General features: G+C 33.2%; 1 protein-coding gene across 1 annotated transcript; it reads right to left on the bottom strand.

The window, feature by feature from the left end:
* Window positions 1-5,429: 5,429 nt before the first annotated feature.
* Window positions 5,430-6,345, bottom strand: LOC109801449 (group 2 truncated hemoglobin 3-1). Its single transcript, XM_020362523.3, has 2 exons — window positions 5,836-6,345; window positions 5,430-5,743 (listed from the first exon to the last, which is right to left on the bottom strand). Exons 1-2 carry the CDS (start codon window positions 6,246-6,248, stop codon window positions 5,635-5,637), a joined length of 522 nt encoding a protein of 173 aa, XP_020218112.1. The 5' UTR covers window positions 6,249-6,345; the 3' UTR covers window positions 5,430-5,634.
* Window positions 6,346-22,232: the final 15,887 nt, after the last annotated feature.

Here is a 22,232-nt window from a genome sequence, read left to right as displayed (position 1 = left end):
ATAAATGTCATATAACATCTTTTGGAATTACATCTTGTGATGGTACAATCAGAACGGACAAGCTGATAAACACAAAATAAGGTGTCATCATGTCATGTCTGAAATTGAGAGGCGTGCATGTGATTAGCACTCTTAATAAAATTAATATTTTCAAGCTGACATTTCAAAGGATCCAAGTGAGAACAGAGGGAGAGGGAGGCGGGTAGCAAACAATGACACTTTTGGTGGTATTATTTTGACACCTGGAACCTTATATTTAATCCAATGGTTTTCACATGCCTCTTCTAGAATCCAAACTACTTAATGTCATGGTTGGCGGCGGACCTGACTTAATTTCACCCCACATATTATTTATTATATTAGGGATAAGATTAAGAATATCACATTAGAAACAACGGGAATTAGCTTCAATAACAGAGTAGTTAGGCTTAGGCATTGAATGCCTATTAAGGACCAAAAGGGGTACTAAACACCCCATCTTTGGCTCCTAAATTTTTTTTCTTTGTACACAGAAGCTGCATTACTTTTTGCATGTGACATGCTTGATGCCTTATGAGAACTCCAACCTTGCTTTAACGCTTCATTTGTGAAGGAAAACTTTAGCAAATGGATGTGAAGAAGAACTGCTTCGGTTCGAGAAGTCAAAGGACACAAAACATTCGGTTAGGTCGGAGCAACACAAAACCTCACTATAGGAGCTATTCTCCAAGCAGCTATGATGGCACAAAAACAGTGTGGCAGATGCTTTGGAGAAAACTGAAAATATCAGATAAGAAGAAAGTCTTCGATTCTCCCAATACAATGGACGGTGTTTATGATCAAGAAACATACTCAATGAACTTTGATCAAGGTACGGGATGGATGGAGCCAGACAATCTCCCTCGTTCCTTCTCAGCTCGGTTTGCTGATCCATCTAGGATCTTACCACCAAAACATTTATTGGATTGATTGAGAGTTACCCTCATGCAAAAATAAAACTTCGATACAGTTAATTATGTGTTTTTGCGTAATTCTTCTATTATAATTGAAGTTTTACCTTTCATTGAATAGATTATTATAGTGAAACTCCAATTTTAATAGAAAAATTGTACAAAATATGCCATAGCTATGTGTATCTATCTTTCTAGACTCCACTTGGTGAGATATGTAAAAAATCATTCTCTTCTTGATTTTAGAGTCCATTTGCGTAATTTTGTTAACACATGACTAAATGCTTCTTTAAATCTTCTCGCCTCATTCTCTTGAGGCGTTTGATCCAGAGAAAAACTTGAATCGATTCAGGATGTTGCAAACTTGCAATGTATGATATCTACTAGAGAAACAATGATATGTGCGTAGTTTTACTTTGATAGGGCATTAAAAGTCAAGTTAACTTTTAACAACAGATTGAATTGCACCATGACACTTAGAGTGTGTTTGGATAGAAAATTTAATTGGAGTAATTCATTTGTTTGAAGAATTTCAAATCTTTTGAGGTGAAATACTTTGTTTGGATAGAAAATTTTTAAAAAATTTGAAATCCAAGCATTTATGAAATTTCTTGAAATAATAAAATTTTAAATTCTCTTAAAAAAGTAAGAATTTAAAATTTCTCATATATTTTTTTTCTTTATTTCACTTATATATTTTATCTTATCTCTTCATATTTTTAATTATTAAATATTCAAAAATACTTTAAAAATTATTAAATATTATATAATATTAATTTTTAAAATTATTAAATATTTAAAAATTGATTAATATTTATTTTTATAAAATTTTATTTAAAAATATCAACATATAAATATATTTTTAAAATTAATTTTACCATGATAGAATCAAATTATCATATCTAAATTAATAATTTAAAATTAAAAAGATTGAATTAACTTATCCAAACAAAATATTTTAAAAATGATAGAAATTGAAATCAAAGTAATTCAAATACCAAAAATTTCAAATTCTTTGAATTTGTAAAATTTATCATCCAAACATACTATTAATTCCTTTCGTTTTAAACTAAGAAAGTAAAAAATTTGGGTGAAGGATTCTATGCGTTTTAGTTTCTCATAATTAACAACATGAAATATGTTTAAATATAAATTAAGAAGTGTTTTTAAAACTTCTTTACTAAAAAATATTTCTTATTTTCAATATAAAAATTCTCAAAAATGTTCTAACTCATTCAAACAGATTTATTCTAGCGTTAACTTCTGTTTCTGTGTTTATTTTTCATGGCAATTCAATAATGTTTTGTTGTAGATAGTTGACTTCGTTTATGGCAATGAAAGGGAAACCACAACGTACCATAATATATAAAATAAAAACAAAAAGCTTGAATGTTTCAACTTTGGTGCTTTAATTTTTAATGAAATCAAGATGCTGACGGAACTTCCGAGGTTCATTATTATTACTTTATAATGGTATTTTTATTCAAAAGTTAAATATTTATTATATATAACTAAAATTTAATATAAGTTATATATAAATAAATAATATATTTAATTAGATAAATTATATTTTAAATTTGTGATAAATAATTTAAATTATTGTTTAAAATTATTTTTATTTATTTTTATTTATTTTAAAATATTTAAATATAATTTATAAATAATTATGATAAATATAAATTAAATTAAATATATATAGTTACTAGTGTCGCTGTTATGATTTTTTTATATAAAAAGATATATTTTTTTACACCAACATATAATAATATTTTAATATTAATTTTTAAATTTTAACTCCCTTTAAAATTAATAATAGAATGGTAAAACGGGTCAATTGGATTTGTTTAGGTCTGTTTCACTATTGACCAGCTAAAAATGGACTTGGTCAAACAATCAAGTAAAAAATGAGTTACACGTTTTAACTCATCCCAATGTTGGCTCATCAAAAATTTTTTTAAAAAAAAAGTTTGTCCATTTATTTTGGATACTTCTTTCTTTCAAAATATTTTTTTTTAATATTTAAAGGATTCAAATAATTTAATAATAAAATAAATTTTAAATTATAATATATTTGATTTTATTTATTATACAATAAATATCAATTTTGTTATAAGTTTGTTGCACAAAAAACCTCAAATCACATATAATGAAATAAATCAGATATATATCATATTTGTTCCATAATAAGTGATAAATTACTCACATTATGAATCTCATGTAACTTACTTAAACTTAACATTAAAATAAGATAATAGTAATAATACTAATAATAAATAAAATTAAGTGAGTTGACAAGTCAATTCCTCTAGTCGACAAGTCAACTCACAAGTCAGTATCCATTTTATCATCCTTAATAAATTCATGTCAAATTTTGTTTTAATCAAAATAAAATGTTAGACGTGCCTTGATTTTCTTAATTATTAATGAAATTTACAATCACATCATATATAAAAAGTATAAATATAAAAAATAATTATCACATCATATATAAAAAATATAAATATAAAAAATAATTATCAGTGAATTTAATATATAAAATCAAGAAGTATAATACTTTTAAATATATAAAGAATTTAAAATTTAATCATTTGTGAAATTCTTTGAAATAGTAGAATTTTAAATTCTTCCAAAAAAGTAAGAATTTGAAATTCTTCATATTTTTTTTTCTTCTTATTTCACTTATATATTTTATCTTATCTCTTATCTTTTCATGTTTTTAATTATTGAATATTCAAAAATATTTTTAAAATTATTAAATATTATCTAATATTAATTTTTAAAATTATTAAATATTTAAAATTTAGCTAATATTTATTTTTATAAAATTTAATTTAAAAATCTCAACATATAAATATTTTTTAAAAATTAATTTTACTATGATAGAATCAAATTATCATATCCAACCCAACAATTTAAAATTTGAGAATTTTGAATTGACTTATCCAAATAAAATATTTTAAAAATGATAAAGAAATCAAAGTAATTCAAATACCAAGAATTTAAATTTTCTTAATGTTCATAACCCGTGTTTTAAGTTAAAATTAGTCTTGATTTATATCTTTTTAAAATAATAATTTAGATTTTTTTGTATTTTTATAATCATTATTTTTCTTTTTAAAAAAAAATTAAAATACTAAAATAAACGATGAATTCATCAATCATAGTTATATAATAATTAAAATCTTACTTTTTTAAAATATAATAACTAAAATTAATTTCTACTTAAAATTAAGAGCTCTAATACATATTTTATCCCTATTTATATTGTATGGTCTTACCAAAAAGTATATTGATGTGTTTTTCTTATTAAAGGTTGAAAGTTCGGACAAGAAAACGGTTAAAAAGTGTGAGCGACAATCATAACTATCGGTTAAATAATATTTTATTTTCCACTATATTTTTTTTATGAATTTCCCAATATTCTATAAAATAATTTTTAAATAAATAAAACAAGATTGATATTTTAAAGATTATAACAATTAAAATTTGTACAAAAAATCTTATGATAAAAATAAGATTATTATTTCTAATTAATGATTTTACAGGTGATTAAAGGAGGAGAAAAGAAGAAAAGGAGAAATGGTAAAAGTTTGATGCTGCCACCGAATACTGCAAAGCAAAGCCGAAAGGTTCGAAACTTTGTGTGGCACTGCTACTGCACGTGAACTAGACCATCATTATATATATACTTTTCAGAAGAAAAAAACAGTATAATTAATTTGTTGATTAGTGATTTTTTTTTATAAAATATTGTTGATTAGTGACTTATGAACACCGAAAGTTGACAGTACATTTCAGGTGAAACAAAATGTAGTAATGTTTTAACTTGAATTGCCCATCTTAACACCTACAAACTTTTCAAAACCCATTTCAATTTTATTAATTTTTTTATTCATGAGCGTAATTTATTAGAATGGATGAGATATTTAAAAAGTATGTTTAAATAATTTTGGAATTCAATTCATTAAAACAAGAGCGAGTAAATTGTGAAATATTTTTATATTGACATTACCACTTGTTTGAAATAAAGAGTTAATATAGAGAAAATAAAATAAAAACTGATTATAATGTTTAGATTATTTTAAATATTTGACGAAATATGAAGCATGAATACTTCTTTCATGCTAAATCACACAAAGTTGTGAATCTTGAGAGATTAAAATAGTTATTGCACATGTTTTAGTAAACATTTATAAGGATGCATTTACTTATTGATAACAAAATCAGAATTGTCACATAAGTTTATTATTTTCTTTTATTTTTCATTTTCATTTCAACCATGCACGTCTAAGTTATTAACTCACATTGGATACCACTTGTTGATACCCGATCTTTTTAATCATATATATGTCTTTCAATCTCTACTCCTTTATTTCTATTTTTAAATTGGGTTTCAATAATTAAAAAAAAAATTAAACTGAAGAAGAGAGGGACGATATGTGTTTTTGGAATATCATAAAGGCAAAAAAAGTATGGGGGTCAGGGGGTATAGTACTGAAATAAAAAAAAAAAAATAAAAGTCCAAATAGAAGGAGCCCAATTTAAATAGTTGAAGCGGCCCATATAAACCTTAAACCCAATACTTCACTAAACACGATCGGGCAGATTTTTGAAGCAAGATGAAATTTAGAAGACGTGAACATAGGACATAACAATTCATCCATAAATATAAGTGAAGAGTGAATTTGAGTAGAAAGAGAAAATGCTAGAAGTTTTTACATGGGTGTTGCTTTAAGGTTGCATCCTTAGATGGTCCGAAGTGTAGGTTTTGATCCTTCTGCTGAACTCCAGCCACAAGGAAATATGCGGTGTGCCTGAGAAAGTAATTAATTAATGTTGTTAGGAACGTGTAGTTGTATCGTGTATGATGAGTAATTGTTGTGCACTAAGGGAAGAAAAAAAACACCTGAAAAAGTTGATGAGTTTGATCTTTGAGTCATCATCTATGCCATGGGTAGTGTCCAACGCTTGTCCCATATGATGTAACCACCTCTCTGCTGCTTCATGCGTCAAAGGAAACGCTCGATGTCGTGCGATCAGAGCAGGGTGCCCTCTTCTTTGAGAATACAGTGTGGGACCTCCCATTCTCTGGACCAGGAACTCGTACTGCTTCTCTATTGCCTTTTCTTTCTCTGAATTCGCAAATATCGAACCAAACCACTCTTCCTTGTCCTCGTACACTCTGTTGTAGAAATTGGTAGAGAGGTTTAGGAAGGTTTGGAGGCCCAGCTTCTCAAACAAATTGCCCTCGTCGATGCCATAAGCCTCCCCTGTGGAAACTCCACTCCATTCAGAAGCCTTCTCTTGCAGACTTTGCATTCTTTTAATTTCTAACTCTTTCTTTCTCTGTCTCCCTACACTAGAGATGATATATATGACTCACTTCTACAATATCACATCTCATTGAAAATCTCACATCATCTTTAGTCCCACAAGTAACAATAACAAAACGGTGTGCTTCTGCTTGTGCATGCACCTTTCACTTTCATATACAATAAATCTAATCTTTAGTTTATTTATCAATACGTAATTAATCTTATATATATGTCGTGTTTGCGATGATTGTGCCAATGGCTTATAAACCTCATGAAGAGGTGTGCTGATCTGATACGGCACTTGTCGCATGTGGAAGTCACTTCCTTCCTAATAATTTTATAAAGGTTAGGGTGTTGAATGCCTCCAAGATATTAATTACGAAATTAATAAATAAATAAATAAATAAATATTTTCATTATATTTTTTGTTCTAACTGGGGTGTTTAGACTTTTAGAAGTTTTGATTCTCGTATTTTAGTTAACTAGATTTCAGATTTTTATGCTTGAGAATGAGAAGTGAAAAGTATATAAAACTAAAATGATATTTGTTACTCCAGAAAATCTATCTCGATAGTACTCGAATTACACACCAACAACATGGTAAGGCCTAGCAAGAAGGGGAGTGGAACTCTCGAGATGGAATCGAAAAAAAAAATTAAATTGGACGACCCTAAGATGTAAGCCAGGGAAAGAATACGAAGCTAGGAAGCTGGGACAGTAAAAGAGACCTCGAAAGCAATTCGAAAAATCGAAAGACGGTTACCAAGAATCAAAACATCAAGTGGTTAGGAGCAGTTCTAAGATGCCAACTAGTAACCGTTCCGACCCTTACTCAAAAAAATGATGGAACATGGGAATAGCGGTTATCGGAGGTTAAGAACGGTTGAAGGGGGGTTACACAAACCACGTAGTTAAAATACTCAACGTCATGTATGGATAAAATTAACCGTCTACGTTAAACCTCTATAAATAGAAGATACGATCTCGAGGTCGGAACAATCATACTTGAAAATTCTCAAGCACTTATTGCTTACACTTATGGCTTTCAAGTGCGAGATTGCTGGGTATAAATTTTTGGCTATTCTTTTGTTTTTAGTAGGTACTTTAATTCACTGTATTGTAATTTCTTTCATAAGATTAGGATTAATGTTTATCTAGGGGCTTAATGTTTGTAGTAATTTCTTTCATAAGATTAGGATTAATGTTTATCTAGGGGCTTAATGTTTGTAATTCGAAAATCTGGTAAATTCATTATGTTGTTGTTGTTGATATTTATGTTGTCCATTCGATCTATTTAAGTATCTACATGCATGAAACATATTTCGTGATAACCATTGACGAGTGTTTGGAGATCCATGCAAGATAATTTCTTTCCTTTTATATCTAGAAATATAATTGTGCATACTTGTTGGGGGTTATATACTCGAACAAATATATGTAAGACTACTCGAAAAAACATATATATTCGAGGCTTGCTCGAGAGTTTAGAAAAAGTGGGAGTTGACTTGAAGTTTGTCGACAGTTAAGACGCCAAAGAGGTTCTAGATAGTAATTTCCCATAAAAAGTCATTTGAGAATCGAAGAAACAAAGATACGTGGGACCAGTGGTTACGAGAGGTTACACAAGTTACGAAGAAATCACGCAAGTCACGTAGTGGACAACAGTACCTCACGATGAACTTGCATACAATTAACTGCTCCCAATTAATTCTATAAATACAAGAAGTAACCTCCTCGTAAAAGAGGTTAGAAAATCATACTTGATAACTCTTACAAATACTTACTCCCTACGCTATGGCTTCCGTGTGTGGGATTGTTGTTGGGTATGACTTCTTGGTCATATTTTTTTTTCTTTCTTTAGTCCCACAAGTAACAATAACAAAACGGTGTGCTTGTGCATGCACCTTTCACTTTCATATATAATAAATCTAATGTTTAGTTTATTTATCAATACATAATTAATCTTACATATATGTCGTGTTTGCGATGATTGTGCCAATGGCTGATAAACCTCATGAAGAGGTGTGCTGATCTGATACGGCACTTGTCGCATGTGGAGGTCACTTCCTTCCCAATAATTTTATAAGGCATTTCCTTTGGTGCAAGTTTATTTTAGGGGGCATCAAAACTCTCTGTGACTAGAACCACATAAAGAATGACATGTGGTCATTTTGTCAGAACTTGTATTTTTTAACAATGTTTTAATATTTGTTATTTAACCCTCATTAATTATATCCTTTTAAATAATAGTCCCCGGTCTTTTTAAATATGCTTTATCTTCTTTATTTTCCTCCTTGCCTTTTCATTTTCATTTTTCAATCTTCTCTCTCGCGCATCTCTGTGGCTCCGGTGCTCTCCCTACGAAAATCTCCATCAAAGACGGGAACTTTCCATGTACCCTCCGTTCCTACCCTTTTCATTTTCATTTTTCCTCTTGTCTCTGTCGCATCTTCTTGCAAGCACCTCTAATTTTTGGTTGTTTTTTGTTTCTGATGTCCTCTCATTGTCCGGTCTCCGGTGATCGAAAACCTACTCTCCCTACCAAAAGGTTCATCAAAGACGGTATCTTCACCATTTACCCTCCCTTCCACATACGACATTTCGTTAGTCATTTTGTTTTTATTACTGTGTTTGCTTCATTCTTATGATCTTCATCTTCCAAATTAGGTTTGTGCTTTATTTGTATGAAGTTACTCTTTGAAAGGGGATTTGTTTTGAAGTTTGTTAGAAAGTATGAAATGCATGTTTATTTTAGTAAAAGGTTTTAGGATTTCAACTGAGGTTCGGATTTCGTTATTTAGTTGTCGGTGTTTTGGTGTTTTGCAACCCCATTTAAAGGGGTTTTGTGTATTGTTAAGTCTCAATTTTACCTCTTTTTGGATGAGACTTATTGAACAAATTCCACTCATCCTTTGAACCATTGCAATATAATTGTTCTCTTTTTGGTTCATTTTGTGTGCAGATATAACTAACCCAAATTCATCTAACAATATCTTAATCCACCTCATTTTTTGTGCAGGTATTGAGGAAGAGTGGAAAGTTGAAGACTCTTAGGATTGGAAACCTAAGAAGCTAAGGAGCAGAGAAGAGGCTCTGCGCCGGGCTCAATATAACCTGCGCTGGGCGTGACAAAAACAGAGTATTTCATCTCTGCCAGTTATATTGCACCGGGCGCAAAAGGAATTAAGCCGGGCGCAAAAGGAATTGCGCCGGGCTTGTGTTGAGACAGAGAGTGCTTGACTTCTCTGGAAGAACTTGCGCCGGGCGCGAAGAATTGTGTGTCGGGCGCGGAACCCTAATCTGATCTCCCAGGCTCGTATTTGAAGCCATTTTCGGGGTTCTTTCTCTCCATTCTCACATTTGGCGCCTCCAGGAGCTGCGGAAGGGATTCCCAGGGCTTGGGATCGTCCGTGTGCGGATCTTTCCTTCGGTTCTTCACTTCCTCTTCCATCTCTATTTTGTATTTGCCCTCTTTGTTGAGTGGTTTCACCCTTTTTGTGGGGTTAGATGTAACCAACGTACTCTATTGTAATCTTTACGGTTTTAATGATATATATACATGTTGTTTTATTCTTTGTTGTGTTTGTTTCTATTCTTAATGCTTGCTTTGGATTGATCACCCTTTGCATGATTTAAGGTTCCATGGGTATTGGAAAATAACCTTTGAAACTAGTTCTGAAACATATGCCTAGTGGTGATTGTATCTAGGGATAGAACTTGACCCATTAGTAGTCTTAAACCCTAGCCTGTAATGCAGGTGTAGATATTGGGTACTCAAGGGATTGTTATTCAATATCCGCACCTAGGCTCTTTCTCTAAGGGATTAGGTTTGAGTAAACTTATGGGTTGACTAAGCAATGAATTCAACAAGAGATTAAGGATACATTAGTGTTACGTCTGGTGAAATCTGACCCCCACAACCTCACAATACCACAATACCATTCCTTACCTTTTCCACTCACAAAACAATATTTATTTACAGCTTTCATTCCAATAGTCACAACTTTGCATTCACTGCACAAACTATGAAATTGGAATTATTCTTTAGTCACGAATAGTCAATAAATGCTTATATTACCTTCTAATCCCTGTGGATACGATATTTTTACTACTTGAACGGCCGGTATACTTTCCGTGTTTGAGACCGTTGATAGAATTAAACGAATTTACAAATATTAACAAAAGTGTTTCAACGGAAATCTCAACAAGTTTTTGGCGCCGTTGCCGGGGATTAGAATGACGATTTAGTATTTATAGCTATTTGTGACTTATTCTTTTACTTTTATTTTCATTTTATGGTAGCAATGAATTGTTGAAGCTGACTTGGGCGCTCTAGTCCTCTACTTTCCCTTGTATGCTAGGTGCTATGAACAAGATTGACCAATCCCTCTGAGCAATTGTTGAGCAATCACGAGATTGAGCAAAAAGCAAGGAGGAACAAGAGCAACAGGAGGAGAAGGAGAGTAGAGCACTTCAAGTTGGTCACCGTCAGGCTCGGGACAGTAAACAAGCGCTTTCTGGGAGGCAACCCAGAGATCTGAACTGTGTTTTAGATTTTTGTTGCATGTTGTTCTGTGTTATAAGTGTTGTTTTGTATTATGTGTTGTGTTTTGTGTTATATGTTTTGTGGTATATGTTGTTTGTGTTATGTGTTAGTTGTTAGAATCATGTTTGAATGGGTAAATATAGGGTACATTTTGTTTGGAATGTGAGGAATGAGGCAATTCTGTGTCTAGGTGGAAATAAGGCCTGATCCTAATTTAAAACCTGGGCAAATTGACCTTTTAAAGTGACTACGCGCCGGGCGTGACTCTTTTGCGCCCAGCCTAATACTCAATTTTTGGTCTCTGGAACCATCACGCCGGGCGCGTTTAACGCACGCCCGGCGCGATATCAGATTTTGAAACCTCGTTGATTTTTACTGATATGAAGCCCGGCGCATCTGTGTTAAGCCCGGCGCACCACATTCCTAACAGCCCATATTTATCTGTTTTCAATCATGTTTCTTTATGTTCCGTTGTATGTTGTATGTTTGTGTGCTTTATGTTGCATTGTTATAGTTCATTTCCGTGTGCATGCATGTTGTGCTTAATTTTGGTCTAAGGATATTCTCCATTTTTGCTATATTTGCTTGGTCATCACTGTGTATAATTTTTGTGCTCACCATGTTCTTTCATGAGTACACTCTGCAATCACTCTTGGTGACCAGGACTTTCAGGCGTATACTGGTTGGCCTGGGGACCAGGCTCCTAAGTTTGGGGGAGTGGAGCTGCTGAGGTTGATGGAGTTGATGATGGTGGAGCAGCTCTTGGAGCTGATGATGACCAGGCCCCATGATGATGCAGATGGAGCTGGCCTTGGACCATTTTACTTTTATTATTTGTTGTCATTCAATTTTTCTGTTTCTCAGTTGTAGTTGTTTAACTGTTCTAGTCCCAGAACTCTATTTTATATATCTATTTCTTTTTGGTGATTACTTTGTTGGTTCTTTTTGTGAATATTCTGCTTTAGCATGGTTTTTAATCTTGTTGATACTTGCTTTGCTTGTGGTTGATTCTGGATTGTAGTTTGCTTGATGTTTATAGTGTTTGTACCCTAGACATTTTCAAGTCACATTAGATCTTTAGTTCATGACTAGTTGCATACGGGTTTCAATGTTGATCATAGAACTGAGCTGAGTTTGATTATTTATGGATGCATAGCCGGGTGAGGTTTGAGCCTAAAACACTTATGAGTGAACTACGCTTAAGTTGCATGATAGACTTTGCTTGAGTTTCCCTGGTGGTTTGCTTATGTTGTGCACTTATATGATCAAGGCATTCATACTCCTCTATTTTGTAACCATCTAAGCCAAAAAGACATCTCCACTCTTCACTTGACCCATACCTTTCTAAGCCTAAACACCACACCTTCCACTTGTCCCAAACCATGAAAAATTAACCATAACCCTTGCTTTGGTTAAGAGAGCAAACTGATGACATCAAATAAGTTTGGGAGAGTTGAAGAATGGGGAATTTTGGGAAGAAGAAAGTATGTGGTCAGCCATTACAAAACAAAATATAAAAAATAAAAAATAATAAAAAAAAAAGAGAAAAACAAAGCAAAACAAAAACAAAAATATTAAGATGCAAAAATGAAAATATGCATCTCATAAAGGCTAATGGCTTGGATCAGGTAAAGGGCATGTGCCAAAATGTTGTATTGGGGTATGGAGAGGGGCATCAATGTAAAATCTTATTTGCTCTCTTAAGCTATAGCACATTCAATCCTTGAAAAACCATAAAACTGCTACCGCTTGACCCTGCTTGACCCAGATTGCCCTAATAAAGACCTTGTGATAAGTGTCTGCATTTGTTTTACCACTGGTTTCATTTGGAAACGAAGAGCAAAGTTGAATTATGTGGCGTGAGTAGTAGACTAGAGAGAAACACTCACCCTGATACACTAGTGTGCATAGAGAGAAACATTTTCCTAGTGAGGATGCATACACAGATAGTCATTACTCTTCTCAGCTCTTTGATCTCTTTTGAAACCTTTGTTTGCACCTTGTCATGTTCTATTGCAATAATTGTGATTGGAAATTCATCTGAGGTTCATGCTTGCGAAAAGAAGATACAAGTAAACTAGGATGTAGAAATTGACTCACTTGCATTGCTTGTTATCTGCTAGATTAATTACCTTTTGCTTGAGGACTAGCAAGGTTCTAAGTTTGGGGGAGTTGTTAAGTCTCAATTTTACCTCTTTTTGGATGAGACTTACTGAACAAATTCCACTCATCCTTTGAACCATTGCAATATAATTGTTCTCTTTTTGGTTCATTTTGTGTGCAGATATAACTAACCCAAATTCATCTAACAATACCTTAATCCACCTCATTTTTTGTGCAGGTATTGAGGAAGAGTGGAAAGTTGAAGACTCTTAGGATTGGAAACCTAAGAAACTAAGGAGCAGAGAAGAGGCTCTGCGCCGGGCTCAATATAACCTGCGCTGGGCGTGACAAAAACAGAGTATTTCATCTCTGCCAGTTATATTGCGCCGGGCGCAAAAGGAATTGCGTCGGGCTTGTGTTGAGACAGAGAGTGCTTGACTTCTCTGGAAGAACTTGCGCCGGGCGCGAAGAATTGTGCGCCGGGCACGGAACCCTAATCTGATCTCCCAGGCTCGTATTTGAAGCCATTTTCGGGGTTCTTTCTCTCCATTCTCACATTTGGCGCCTCCAGGAGCTGCGGAAGGGATTCCCAGGGCTTGGGATCGTCCGTGTGCGGATCTTTCCTTCGGTTCTTCACTTCCTCTTCCATCTCTATTTTGTATTTGCCCTCTTTGTTGAGTGGTTTCACCCTTTTTGTGGGGTTAGATGTAACCAACGTACTCTATTGTAATCTTTACGGTTTTAATGATATATATACATGTTGTTTTATTCTTTGTTGTGTTTGTTTCTATTCTTAATGCTTGCTTTGGATTGATCACCCTTTGCATGATTTAAGGTTCCATGGGTATTGGAAAATAACCTTTGAAACTAGTTCTGAAACATATGCCTAGTGGTGATTGTATCTAGGGATAGAACTTGACCCATTAGTAGTCTTAAACCCTAGCCTGTAATGCAGGTGTAGATATTGGGTACTCAAGGGATTGTTATTCAATATCCGCACCTAGGCTCTTTCTCTAAGGGATTAGGTTTGAGTAAACTTATGGGTTGACTAAGCAATGAATTCAACAAGAGATTAAGGATACATTAGTGTTACGTCTGGTGAAATCTGACCCCCACAACCTCACAATACCACAATACCATTCCTTACCTTTTCCACTCACAAAACAATATTTATTTACAGCTTTCATTCCAATAGTCACAACTTTGCATTCACTGCACAAACTATGAAATTGGAATTATTCTTTAGTCACGAATAGTCAATAAATGCTTATATTACCTTCTAATCCCTGTGGATACGATATTTTTACTACTTGAACGGCCGGTATACTTTCCGTGTTTGAGACCGTTGATAGAATTAAACGAATTTACAAATATTAACAAAAGTGTTTCAACGGAAATCTCAACAAGTTTTTGGCGCCGTTGCCGGGGATTAGAATGACGATTTAGTATTTATAGCTATTTGTGACTTATTCTTTTACTTTTATTTTCATTTTATGGTAGCAATGAATTGTTGAAGCTGACTTGGGCGCTCTAGTCCTCTACTTTCCCTTGTATGCTAGGTGCTATGAACAAGATTGACCAATCCCTCTGAGCAATTGTTGAGCAATCACGAGATTGAGCAAAAAGCAAGGAGGAACAAGAGCAACAGGAGGAGAAGGAGAGTAGAGCACTTCAAGTTGGTCACCGTCAGGCTCGGGACAGTAAACAAGCGCTTTCTGGGAGGCAACCCAGAGATCTGAACTGTGTTTTAGATTTTTGTTGCATGTTGTTCTGTGTTATAAGTGTTGTTTTGTATTATGTGTTGTGTTTTGTGTTATATGTTTTGTGGTATATGTTGTTTGTGTTATGTGTTAGTTGTTAGAATCATGTTTGAATGGGTAAATATAGGGTACATTTTGTTTGGAATGTGAGGAATGAGGCAATTCTGTGTCTAGGTGGAAATAAGGCCTGATCCTAATTTAAAACCTGGGCAAATTGACCTTTTAAAGTGACTACGCGCCGGGCGTGACTCTTTTGCGCCCAGCCTAATACTCAATTTTTGGTCTCTGGAACCATCACGCCGGGCGCGTTTAACGCACGCCCGGCGCGATATCAGATTTTGAAACCTCGTTGATTTTTACTGATATGAAGCCCGGCGCATCTGTGTTAAGCCCGGCGCACCACATTCCTAACAGCCCATATTTATCTGTTTTCAATCATGTTTCTTTATGTTCCGTTGTATGTTGTATGTTTGTGTGCTTTATGTTGCATTGTTATAGTTCATTTCCGTGTGCATGCATGTTGTGCTTAATTTTGGTCTAAGGATATTCTCCATTTTTGCTATATTTGCTTGGTCATCACTGTGTATAATTTTTGTGCTCACCATGTTCTTTCATGAGTACACTCTGCAATCACTCTTGGTGACCAGGACTTTCAGGCGTATACTGGTTGGCCTGGGGACCAGGCTCCTAAGTTTGGGGGAGTGGAGCTGCTGAGGTTGATGGAGTTGATGATGGTGGAGCAGCTCTTGGAGCTGATGATGACCAGGCCCCATGATGATGCAGATGGAGCTGGCCTTGGACCATTTTACTTTTATTATTTGTTGTCATTCAATTTTTCTGTTTCTCAGTTGTAGTTGTTTAACTGTTCTAGTCCCAGAACTCTATTTTATATATCTATTTCTTTTTGGTGATTACTTTGTTGGTTCTTTTTGTGAATATTCTGCTTTAGCATGGTTTTTAATCTTGTTGATACTTGCTTTGCTTGTGGTTGATTCTGGATTGTAGTTTGCTTGATGTTTATAGTGTTTGTACCCTAGACATTTTCAAGTCACATTAGATCTTTAGTTCATGACTAGTTGCATACGGGTTTCAATGTTGATCATAGAACTGAGCTGAGTTTGATTATTTATGGATGCATAGCCGGGTGAGGTTTGAGCCTAAAACACTTATGAGTGAACTACGCTTAAGTTGCATGATAGACTTTGCTTGAGTTTCCCTGGTGGTTTGCTTATGTTGTGCACTTATATGATCAAGGCATTCATACTCCTCTATTTTGTAACCATCTAAGCCAAAAAGACATCTCCACTCTTCACTTGACCCATACCTTTCTAAGCCTAAACACCACACCTTCCACTTGTCCCAAACCATGAAAAATTAACCATAACCCTTGCTTTGGTTAAGAGAGCAAACTGATGACATCAAATAAGTTTGGGAGAGTTGAAGAATGGGGAATTTTGGGAAGAAGAAAGTATGTGGTCAGCCATTACAAAACAAAATATAAAAAATAAAAAATAATAAAAAAAAAAGAGAAAAACAAAGCAAAACAAAAACAAAAATATTAAGATGCAAAAATGAAAATATGCATCTCATAAAGGCTAATGGCTTGGATCAGGTAAAGGGCATGTGCCAAAATGTTGTATTGGGGTATGGAGAGGGGCATCAATGTAAAATCTTATTTGCTCTCTTAAGCTATAGCACATTCAATCCTTGAAAAACCATAAAACTGCTACCGCTTGACCCTGCTTGACCCAGATTGCCCTAATAAAGACCTTGTGATAAGTGTCTGCATTTGTTTTACCACTGGTTTCATTTGGAAACGAAGAGCAAAGTTGAATTATGTGGCGTGAGTAGTAGACTAGAGAGAAACACTCACCCTGATACACTAGTGTGCATAGAGAGAAACATTTTCCTAGTGAGGATGCATACACAGATAGTCATTACTCTTCTCAGCTCTTTGATCTCTTTTGAAACCTTTGTTTGCACCTTGTCATGTTCTATTGCAATAATTGTGATTGGAAATTCATCTGAGGTTCATGCTTGCGAAAAGAAGATACAAGTAAACTAGGATGTAGAAATTGACTCACTTGCATTGCTTGTTATCTGCTAGATTAATTACCTTTTGCTTGAGGACTAGCAAGGTTCTAAGTTTGGGGGAGTTGTTAAGTCTCAATTTTACCTCTTTTTGGATGAGACTTACTGAACAAATTCCACTCATCCTTTGAACCATTGCAATATAATTGTTCTCTTTTTGGTTCATTTTGTGTGCAGATATAACTAACCCAAATTCATCTAACAATACCTTAATCCACCTCATTTTTTGTGCAGGTATTGAGGAAGAGTGGAAAGTTGAAGACTCTTAGGATTGGAAACCTAAGAAACTAAGGAGCAGAGAAGAGGCTCTGCGCCGGGCTCAATATAACCTGCGCTGGGCGTGACAAAAACAGAGTATTTCATCTCTGCCAGTTATATTGCGCCGGGCGCAAAAGGAATTGCGTCGGGCTTGTGTTGAGACAGAGAGTGCTTGACTTCTCTGGAAGAACTTGCGCCGGGCGCGAAGAATTGTGCGCCGGGCACGGAACCCTAATCTGATCTCCCAGGCTCGTATTTGAAGCCATTTTCGGGGTTCTTTCTCTCCATTCTCACATTTGGCGCCTCCAGGAGCTGCGGAAGGGATTCCCAGGGCTTGGGATCGTCCGTGTGCGGATCTTTCCTTCGGTTCTTCACTTCCTCTTCCATCTCTATTTTGTATTTGCCCTCTTTGTTGAGTGGTTTCACCCTTTTTGTGGGGTTAGATGTAACCAACGTACTCTATTGTAATCTTTACGGTTTTAATGATATATATACATGTTGTTTTATTCTTTGTTGTGTTTGTTTCTATTCTTAATGCTTGCTTTGGATTGATCACCCTTTGCATGATTTAAGGTTCCATGGGTATTGGAAAATAACCTTTGAAACTAGTTCTGAAACATATGCCTAGTGGTGATTGTATCTAGGGATAGAGCTTGACCCATTAGTAGTCTTAAACCCTAGCCCGTAATGCGGGTGTAGATATTGGGTACTCAAGGGATTGTTATTCAATATCCGCACCTAGGCTCTTTCTCTAAGGGATTAGGTTTGAGTAAACTTATGGGTTGACTAAGCAATGAATTCAACAAGAGATTAAGGATACATTAGTGTTACGTCTGGTGAAATCTGACCCCCACAACCTCACAATACCACAATACCATTCCTTACCTTTTCCACTCACAAAACAATATTTATTTACAGCTTTCATTCCAATAGTCACAACTTTGCATTCACTGCACAAACTATGAAATTGGAATTATTCTTTAGTCACGAATAGTCAATAAATGTTTATATTACCTTCTAATCCCTGTGGATACGATATTTTTACTACTTGAACGGCCGGTATACTTGCCGTGTTTGAGACCGTTGATAGAATTAAACGAATTTACAAATATTAACAAAAGTGTTTCAACGGTTAATCGCTGTGTTCGTCATTTTGGATGTCAATTTTGGTGTTGTGTTTATTGATCCTATTTGCGAATTAATGTTGAGGGTTTTATTTGTGAATGTGGTGTTTGAATGTTAGTGAGCGTGGAAGCATGCAATAGATCTATGTCCGTTTTGCTGGTATTTTTTTGAGTTGTTTACAAAAATGTACATTGTTACCTATGTGGTTCATTCGTTTGTTGTTTTCCGGTTGATTCTATTGTTTAAGTGTATTTAGTGTTTTTGCATGCTCAGGAGATTTCATTTGGAGTTTTGTTTGTTTACATCGTTATATGTGATTTAGTTTTTTTATTTGTGAATCTCATAGGTGAATTTGGTGATTTAGTTTTTTTATTTGTGAATCTCAGGTGAATTTGGTGATATAGTTTTGTTGAATTTGTTTAACTTAGTTATGTTTTTGTGAAATGCATCACTTAATTTATGAATTATTTTTTGTTGTTTTACTTTCTGATTAATAGTTTTCAGTTGCTGAATTGCATTTTTTTAGGAACATGGCTGAATGTGCATCTTCAGAAAGTAGCAGGGTTATATTATTACCAAATAGAAAGATGAGAAACTGTTTTTGTGGAGTTCCTTGTAATATTCAAATGCCAAGCACTTCTAAGAACTTTGGTAGAAAATTTTTTGGTTGTGGAAATTATGATGGATATAACAAGCATTGCAAGTTTTTCTTGTGGTGCAACCTAGTTGATGAAGTTTATGAGAATGAAAATTTGCTTTCAGTAGCTGCAGCTAAAATGAGTGAGATCGAAGAATTGAAGGGGATAGTTGATAAATTGAATAGAGACACTGAAATAGAGTCTTTGAAAGACATAGTTGATGAAATGAATAGTAAATTAAGTAATCTTAGTAGTAAGGTTGAAATGATTAATGAAGATTTGATGGCAGCGTGTAATACTATTGATTCTCACGTTGTAGATTATAGGAAAATGAAGTTTGTGATATTGGCATTCATTGTGTTTATTGTAGCCAAAGTGATGTATTTTTTATGTTGTTAAATTTAATTTATAAGGTGATTGATTAATGAATTATTATTTTTTTGCAAGTTTATTTTTTCTTTTATTTATTAATTTATGTAAGTTTAGGGTTAAATTTATTTAATTTTGACAACAAATAAGATATTTGAATGCATTTGTTACATAATATTATTTTTGTTCCACTAAGTTGTCTGTCATATGTAAACAAAATATTTTTGTAAATTTTTTTGATAAATGTATAAACTAGGCAAACTATAAATGAAATTTATGCTAACAAAAACATAAGTGAAATTACAAAACATTTTATAAAATAAATAGTTTAATGTTTTTTTGGTTTTTAAATTGTAATGTAGATTTGTAGATAATTTTTTTTTTTTAAATTTTCTGTAACAAATGAAAAGTTTAAATTTTATTGTACATTTGTACATGTCGCATAGTAATAATTACAAAAATATGATTTTTTAACACAATGGCCCATGAAAATTGTAACATGATATATCTTATGTGACATTTGACAATTTACTCATTATTACTATATATAAAAGCCTAAACATATTTTAAAAAAAACATCAGCAACCAATTATCATATAAATTAAAAAATAATACTTTAAAAAAATCAAGTTGATTTAAATTACGCAATAAGTTAAGTAGATTTTATAAGTCGCGCGAAATTGTCATGATTGTTAATTGGGATACAGATAAAAAAACAAGAATGTCATCATACAGAAGCACTTAAATGAAGTCAACAGTTATAAAACAAGCATAAAATCAGAATGCCAAGTCAGGCTTTGTTAACATGGAGGATTAGGAAGTTCAAGTTTTGAACTTTTTCAATCTTAAGTCGTATGTTTGTGTTGTATCGTTAACCTTTAATAAGCTGCCTCCATTCCTTCCCAACATAAAACTCTCTTTTGTTTTGCTGTGTTGATGGTTTTTTAATGTCAACTTGAACCATCTCTCCATCTTCGTTGATTAAGAGACAAAAATTGTATTTGTCTATGCCCCAAACATCAAAGTATTTAACCGGAAAATACTGGAAATAATAATGAAAGTCAATTATTTACATCATTATGTATATTAATTTTTGAAATAAAATATTTTGTTAATTAAAAAACAATGATGTAATTCTATACCAAAGGTTGTCTTCCAGTTGCTGCAGATTTTGTTATAGTGTGAAACCAAGGAACAAGATGTCTTGGCACATGATCTGTTGGAAAAGGCAATTGTAGTTGTTGTTCTTCAGGTGGTGGTGAATCAGCCTCCGTTAAATCTACAATCTCATTGTCAGGGTGGAGAAGTGGGACATTAACCTTGCTGAAAAAATTAAAAGTGCAGATTAACAAATAAATAAATAAATAATTAATTAACAAATTAAAGTTAATGAAATATAGGTTTGCAATTATATGTACCTTTTAGAACTCTGGCCAATTTTGTTTTTAATTTTAGGATAGGATATTTCCTCTTCAGCAGCAATAAAGATACGCAAGTTAAATTTGTTTGATCCCTTGTACCAAAACTCAGCAATATGTTTGTTTTTTATACCATAAAAATCTATCATTTCATTTACCCCTTTGTTAAACATACCAACAGTTTTACATAAAATTTTCAGGTAAACCTTGAAGGAGTTTCCTTGTGGGTCTGTAATGAGACACTCGCCTGGTTCTATTTTACAAATCCAGTACTTGTAAAATTTTTCATTTAAATAGATGCGACCCTAAACAAAAACAAAACAAAAATATGGAAGAACATAAGTTATGAATAACATGGAATTTTGTTATTTAATTTTATTTAACATAAAATAAGTTAACCTTATTTAGGTACATGTCAGATCGGAAGTGTGTTGGTGGGTTTTCCTAATTAGCGTCGTTAAAATAGTCCATTATATGTTTCAACCAGGAAGAAAGACAAGTAAATTGAAGGGTTCAATTCCACAATCGAATATAAACCCTAAACTGTAGACATAAAAACAGATAATGGAAAAATAATATATGCAATTCATGATTAAGGATACATGCAATGAAGAACAGTGATTTTTTATTTTGTATTACAGAATACAGACGAAGAACAATCAAATGGACGAATTTAACATGTAAAGTTTTGGTTTTTATATTAAGTGAAGTATGATAAACATTAAGCCCTAAAAGAAAGATTTTTTTGCAAAAACAACGATAATGAAGATGATGAAGTTAACTAACAAACAATTTTGAAGTTTTTGAGATGATTGTGGCAAGAAGATGATTCTTTGGAGAAGATGAAAGTGGCTTGTTGTGTTGTATTTGTTTAGGGTTGAGAGAGTGATGAAATGATGACACTTTATCTGTCTATTGCCCAGTTTCTGCCTCGTTGGAATTGGAGAAAATTAAAGTGACTGATTGTTGCCCCGTTTCTGCCCACGTTCTTGTTTGAAACGTTAAGACTTGCGGTTGTGGCCAATTAATGATTGTATATTGTGAAAATCAAAACCACAACTGTGTACCTTCCCGTATAATAAGGTGTTTCGTATTCCCAAAAGCATATCCCGTGGTTAATTTTTTTATATTATATTATTATAATTAAACAATAGGATTTAATATTTTGATGAATATAATCAAAGTTTAGCAATGTTCATTTATGCATGAAAATATTTATTAATTATGAACCAGTAACAAAGTTTGGAATAATAACAGTTAACAAAATTCGAGATAAAAGGAGAAAAAATTATAACAAATCACTTTGTCGAATAATATATCCATAAAATATAAAATAATTTATCAACAGTCATATAAAGTTTTGAAGCCGTTTGTTTTTTTCCTGTAGATTCTTCCAATTTGCAGCAGCAAGTTTAATGATCTCATTACAATTTTTGTTGTAATTGTGTAGGACCAAAGACGTGGATAAAATAGGTTCTGTATAAAAAGAATTGAAATCAGAAAACAACTCATTATACCTATAATCTCTTAAAGAATGCTCAAAATTGTACAACAACTCAACTATAGTATTTTTTCTCTTCAAATAAGACTTTATGCATGAATTTATTCCTTCACATAAAGAAGTAGTCCTTATACCCGCAAAAAAATTGTCACATAAATAAGCAGTAGCCCACATAAACC

Source organism: Cajanus cajan, chromosome 6, assembly GCF_000230855.2.
Source record: "Cajanus cajan strain Asha chromosome 6, NIPB_CcT2T_4, whole genome shotgun sequence".
In the NCBI taxonomy this organism is placed as follows: Eukaryota; Viridiplantae; Streptophyta; class Magnoliopsida; order Fabales; family Fabaceae; genus Cajanus; species Cajanus cajan.
The sequence above is the reverse complement of the archived record's forward strand: the minus strand, read 5'-3'. Positions and strand labels throughout refer to the sequence as shown.